The 6,245-nt window shown below is 45.4% G+C and overlaps 1 protein-coding gene across 1 annotated transcript; it reads left to right on the top strand.

Annotated features, from left to right (window-relative positions):
- The first annotated feature begins 490 nt into the window (after positions 1-490).
- Positions 491-3,935, top strand: LOC118562433 (syntaxin-binding protein 5-like). The gene is made up of 2 exons (XM_036134805.1): positions 491-1,084; positions 3,791-3,935. The coding sequence occupies exons 1-2, from the start codon at positions 935-937 to the stop codon at positions 3,908-3,910; spliced, it is 270 nt and encodes an 89-aa protein (XP_035990698.1). The 5' UTR covers positions 491-934; the 3' UTR covers positions 3,911-3,935.
- Positions 3,936-6,245: the final 2,310 nt, after the last annotated feature.

The raw sequence follows: 6,245 nt of genomic DNA, 5'->3' as shown, positions 1-6,245 counted from the left end.
TTGAAAATCCTAGCTTTACAATGTGCCACTTTCTGTGTAGTCAAACTGTATAACATTTTATTCCACTGTTTGAATTGAATCAGTAAAAAAAAAAAATCTACTTTTAAAAAAATAAATTTTCCAATTTATTTAGATGTGCCAGACGTTAATCTGCTTTTTTTATTTTATTTATTTGATCACCTTCACCACTATTTCCCAGTGTTTAAAAGAGGGACATTTGCATTGAGAATCTTCCATCCATACCAGCTGAGGGGGCCTGGGTGCAATGGAAAAGAATGGTGCAGGAGCAGAAGCAGCGAGCTGTTTGCTTGTCTTTCTCCACGCACGAAACTCACAAAGCTGTAGCATCCCCGCATCACCAGGTGCAGCGGAGCAAAACACCACAACGTGGACGCGGCATGGGGCGGGGGGGGAGGGAGCGAGGGAGGGGGCGTTGTCGCTGGAGGCAGATGAAAAAGAGAGAGAGGGAGGGAGAGCGTAGGCTGGAAAGGTGGCAGGATTTCAGTAGAAACCTCCATTCTGTCAGACATGCGCAAGAGCAGCAGCTCATCCACCGCTGCGCTGCGTTTCCGCCTTGGCTGAGCAAACGCGCCGCACACAGTCCGAGAGGGGCGGGGAGTGGAGCCGAGACGCAGTGGTGGTGGAGAGGGGGAACGGAGCGAGCACGGACTCGAGCAAATTATTCCGTACGCCAGCCTCCACGTTTATTCCCCCCTTGGAGAGGCGACCTGTGAGGTGCGCGCCGGAGCCTTCCCAGCATGGACACTGCGCTAAAGGAGAGGCTCTAAGATGTGACGCTCACAAGGGAGATCAGGGGAGACAGAGAGCGCGCGTGCGCGTCTGTGTGTGTGTGCGTGCTCGTGAGAAAGAAAGTGGGCTGCACTCATCTTTCTTTTTTGCGGGTGATTTCAAATCTGAGCAACGCGGCGTGAAAATGAAGAAGTTCAACATCAGGAAGGTGCTGGACGGTTTGAAAGAGGCGTCCTCCTCCTCTTCCTCCTCCACGCCGTCTGTCCAAGTAGGGCCCCAGGAGAACAACCTGATCCAGGAGACGCTCCAGTCTGAGCATTTCCAGCTCTGCAAGGTGGGGGAGACTTCTGATTTTTATCAGCACGGTGGGACTCCAATTAAGGCAGTCCGGTGTGCGCTGTTTAATTTTTTTGTTGGGCTTGCTCTCATCCCATTTCAGGATGCATACGATGCAGGAAAAGCTGCAAAGAATTATATAATTATTAGCAGCCCCTTTGTTCTTTTAAATCTTGATCTCAACTATTTGCAGGTGCTTAAAAGCAAAGGAGGGGGGCATCTTAACGCGTTCCGTGATTGCGTTTTAGTTTGGAAAACGTCCGTTTAGGTGCACATCTCGTGGTGAAGTGACTGCGCTCAAAACGGTTTCAGTTTGGTTGCATTTTTGGACCTTTTCCAGTCATCTGGTCATAGTATGGTGACATGCGTCGGTACGCTCTGTGCAAAATGCCAGAGTTTGCTGTGTGTGCGCATGGCCTGAGCTGTCATATCGAGGGGCTGGGCAAAACTGATCCTTTCTTGCATAATCTGCTGGGTTTGGATTAGCAAAACGCTTGTCATGTGAATGTGTCTTTCCCTTCACCCCCCTCCCAGCTCACATCTTCCTCAACTCCCCTCCCCCCCCCCCTTTTTTTTTTTTTTTACACACATACAAAACATTACCAAGCTCTCTGTCCTGCAGGGAGTGATGTTGCCTGAAGTGACTTTGTGCCTGTTTGGCGGAAATAATAATAATAATAAAAAAAGTCTGCCTCCGTCCATCTAGACTGCGCAGAAGAAAAACGGAAGGGATAATTAAACACTCATGCAATTTTCATGCAGTGCATGCTACATCTCAGCCCACTGCAAAGTTAATTCGCCGTTTCCCCCATTTGTTCTTTAATGATGAGGTGTGAAGTTTTAATAAACCGCACTGTGCGTGTTGGGTATCGATTTTTCTCCCCCACACTTCTGACCTGCGGGGTTGCTAAAGACTCAATTCTGGATTACATTTAAACTTGTGATTTGCTGAAACTATAATCGTGCCTCTCCAGTACACACAGGTAGCTATGATAAACATTTGATTAGCGTTGGAGTGGTGAGGTTGTCCGTCTTACCAGTTGTTATCTGCAGAAATCAAGGACATATTGAGACTTTTAAAGACTGCTTCACATAACAATGTAAGCAAGATGCACCGAGAGGGCTTTTCATGGCCGATGGCATTATCTAATTTTTATTTTACTTTAATTTGCTGATTTTAATTTTTTACAGATTCAGAGTTTCGTTTGACTGAGAACTATAGCACCCCGGAGAAAGTAAGAATAATGTTGTAAAAATGTTGTGGGTTGTCCTGCAGACAAGCAGTGGCGACCTCCACAAGGAGGGTGACTCAAAAAGGTAATGGCAAAAGAAGCTGGGTGTTCACAAAGTGCTGTATCCTAACATATTAGAGGAAAATTAAGTGGATGTAAACACTCTGGTAGAAAAAAAAAAGCCCCATAGGATCTAGAGATCACCAGAGTTTTCAGGGTACCATGCCGCAAAGCCCAGTGGAGGGTTTTGGTTAGCTTTACAAAAATGTGTACTCTGCCTTGGAGTCACAGCCTTAGAGCCACCACACACCGACGTATCCAGGACTACAACTGGTGCCTCCTTTTTGCCAAGCCACTCTTTCAGAGAAATGAGTTTCACCTTTTAAGATTAAATTACTGAAATAAATGAACTTTTGAGCTATGTACCAGTTTATTGAGATTGCCTTGCATCTCTCTCTCTCCAATACACACAAGGTTAGCTGTGCTAAACGTGTTGCCCCTGATGAGCAATGGGTCGGAATTTGGACGATGGAGATTCTGAATGTTCCTGGAAGTCGGGTGAATGCTGTTCTCTCTGATTAAATCAGCGTCAGTAGGGTCTGTTGCTGATCAGCAGAAGATATATAAATGTATAGTTAGAATAATATCAACACGCATGACAAACCAGGTTGCTCAAGATGTTCTGTAGACCCAGCAGTTTTATGCACCCCCCCTCTGAAAAAAAAATAACAGCCTGACATCTGATTGAAGCATCTTCAAATGCAACTTCACACTCCCTCTTGCACCTTTCCTGTCTGCCTAGACCAGAACTGTCTGTAATGTCTCTCTGCAAGAGAAGCAGGTGTCTCTGCTGCACTGAGTCCTCCTTATGTAACACGCTTTAGCCGTCTGCCGTTAAGCAAACAAATCCAGGGGCCCGCCGATGACTGACTGCCATAAAACCAGTCAAACATGCACCAACTGAGGATCACTTAAAAAAAAAAAAAAAGGTGTCATACAAGCCTGCGAGGGGACCAGATCATAAGCAAATGCACTTTATTGATGTATTTTATTTCCGGACTTCAGTGTAATCACGACTTTATGTGGGAGGCGGCGAGAGAGAAAGGACAACAACATAAAACGAGAAATGAGGGAGAAGACATCTGAAAATAGGCCTGTGACTAGAAAAGGAGGCCAGGATGCCAGCCTTTTAGCAAAGACAAACCCAGACAGAGGAATATAATTTGTTCCCTTCCCTCGTCCTGTTCTCTCTCATCTTTGCAATTTCAAGCTTAATTTTTCAGTTTCATAACAGCCATCCATATCCATCTGGGCTATTTGTTTACCGAAATCAGGTGTGTGACATCCTCTGACAAAACGACACCCCCGCTGTGAAATGCAAATTGAAATGTTGGGTTATGAAATCTCACCTTTTTTTTTCTTTTTTTTTTTTCTTCCCTCCCTCTCCATCTTCTACCTGCTTATCACACCAGACTGTCCGTCATGGCTTCCCCTATCAGCCGTCCTCAATGGCTTTTGACCCCGTGCAGAAGATCCTGGCCATTGGTACCCAGAATGGAGCTCTCAGATTGTATCCTTTCATTTTCCTTTGAGCTGTTGCAGAAAGCTGTGCCCTGAGGCGGCAGCAGGTAAGTGAGCTAAAATCTGAGCTGCCATTGGTCTGATGCTGATGGACAGGACCAAACAACAGTCTTCTGCAGTCTCTCCTTTCTTCTTGTACATTGCTTTCTTGGAATGAGCCTTTCTGGTAACTTCTGAAGTGGTCTTGAGCAGCAGTTTCTAAGACTTTCTGAAGATCAATTTTTTTTTTATTTTCCCGCTTGGGCTGTATGCTGTTTTTCTCTCATTCTAAACCAAATCCGTGTAACTTGGATTGTTTTTCCATACATAACCGCCCAACAGCTGTATTCGTACACATTTAAACTTTTCCATATTGTTTCATATTGCCACCACCAACGTCTGTGTATTTTTCATTTGGGATTTTAACTAGTAGAGCAACACAAAGTAGTGCGTAACTAAAATGCTAAAAATCGTAAATGGAATCCATATGGTTCCAGTTGTTAGAATCGGTTCTGGCCAGCTTCCTTGTTCCTGCTGAAGAAAAAGCGTGATGCGGCCATCATCCATGTATTAAAAAGGGAAAGATTTGCGGGGTTATATTTTTCGCCGCTCATGGAGTTTTGCATGTAGACCCAAAAGCTACATTTTGGTCTAATCTGACCAGAACACCTTCTTCCACATGTTTGAAATGTCCTCTCCATGGGTTGTGGCCAACCTTAATTGGGACCTTTTTTAATGTTTTCTTGTATTAGTTATAATTTTCTTTCTACATTTCAACTATGCACCACTTTGATTTGGACAACTACATAAAACCCATATAAAATATTTTCACATTTATGGCTGCAGCCGGACAAAATGTGATCAAGATAAAGAAGTAAAACAATCGTTTGTCTGGATTATAGTATTGTGTTGCCCGTTTTTGATGCCTTTGGTTGATGGCCTCTGTTAAGCACCTAGTGCACTTTTGACTCTCGGTGATGTGAGGGATTGTAAGTCTGCACTCCATTCATGCCAAGTCTGAATTCCAGAAAGTCATATGGCACGATAATGATGAAACCGTATGTTAATAATTACCCCAGCTCTGCAGCACTATTTTTTTTTTTCACCTTCTACTGATGACGTTTTAACCATTGTTGAACAATTTGTTGCATATTTGAAATGACCGACTCCCATCGACAATGTCCAGTGAATCACTACAAGTGCACCGCTGTCTTGCAATATGAGGACATTTACGCAAGCAGGAACAACAGCTTGCGATGAAATGACACCGCGGGGAGTCATATAGCTTCAGAGAACGCCCGCGAGCGCGCCTGTGTGAGGCCGCCTTTACAGCTCCTCCATGTGTTCCTCTGCCTGTCCAACAACCCTTGCCAGCTCATTACAGTGTGATGAAGAGACGTCCGCCTTGTTGTCTCTCCTTTCCTACCTGCTGATAGCGCGTGCTTGTGACTCAGTCCTCACCGGTGCGGCAAACTGGTGGATCAATGTAGCAAAGATTCTCTCTCTGGAATCACAGTTTTAGCTCAAAAATCATAACCTAACCAGAGCAGATTCCCGCGTATTAGTCGACAGGCGACAAAATCCCTCCTCTAGTTGAAGGTGTGCTGGTGCATCTGCAGGAACTGGAGCATACAGACTTAATGGGGCTTATCTCTTATGTGCTGCTGCATTGCTCCCCAGGATAAGCAAAAAAAAAAAAAAAAGGCTGCAACCAAGAAGGCTGGCACCAATCAGCTCAGAGATCAAAATGCATCCTCCCTCCAGATTATCCTCAGTTGGGATCCCGCTGGGGAAAGAGGTTACTTTGAAATCGAACGGACGGAGGAATCTCTCCCGTTTGACTGATGTGGATCAGATAGAGTTTTATCAGAGTCAGACAAAGGTGAAACGCGAATCGTGTATCTCTTCCTTGATGCTCGTCCTCCTCTGTTATTCTGATGTTTAGTCAGCCCCGACTTTTCATCTTATGCCACGTGACATTGAAGAAGGGGTGTAATGGAGGCTTCACGACTCATAAGTTTTGCGCCGCTGTATGCTTTATTAGATGTGTCGTAGCTTTGCCTGGTTGCATCCCCCTCCGGGGAATCCCGTGCTTTATGTGCATTTGTTTGCCTGGGCGACCTCCCGGACACTTGGTCGCACCGTTCTCCCTTTGGAGCGTTTACACGAAGTGCAGATCAGAGGACTTAGCCTGGCAGTGCAGCAGAGAGCTGAGAATTACAGGAGCAGCCAATGTGTACCCTCTGAGGAGAGGCCTGATACATTTTCACCACAGAGCCGACTGGGAGCTTTGTGGCTCCTCCATAGAATGGTCCCGTGTTTGATGCTCGCTTCTGCATCTGCTTCGTCCTTCATCCTCCAGCTGGA

Source organism: Fundulus heteroclitus, unplaced genomic scaffold (assembly GCF_011125445.2).
Source record: "Fundulus heteroclitus isolate FHET01 unplaced genomic scaffold, MU-UCD_Fhet_4.1 scaffold_919, whole genome shotgun sequence".
Lineage (NCBI taxonomy): Eukaryota > Metazoa > Chordata > Actinopteri > Cyprinodontiformes > Fundulidae > Fundulus > Fundulus heteroclitus.
The sequence above is the reverse complement of the archived record's forward strand: the minus strand, read 5'-3'. Positions and strand labels throughout refer to the sequence as shown.

Coding starts and splice junctions, on each gene's coding strand:
- LOC118562433 (XM_036134805.1), top strand. CDS start 935: ATGAAGAAGTTCAACATCAGGAAGGTGCTGGACGGTTTGAAAGAGGCG. Junction 1,085..3,790: donor AGCATTTCCAGCTCTGCAAG/GTGGGGGAGACT, acceptor TTATCACACCAG/ACTGTCCGTCATGGCTTCCC.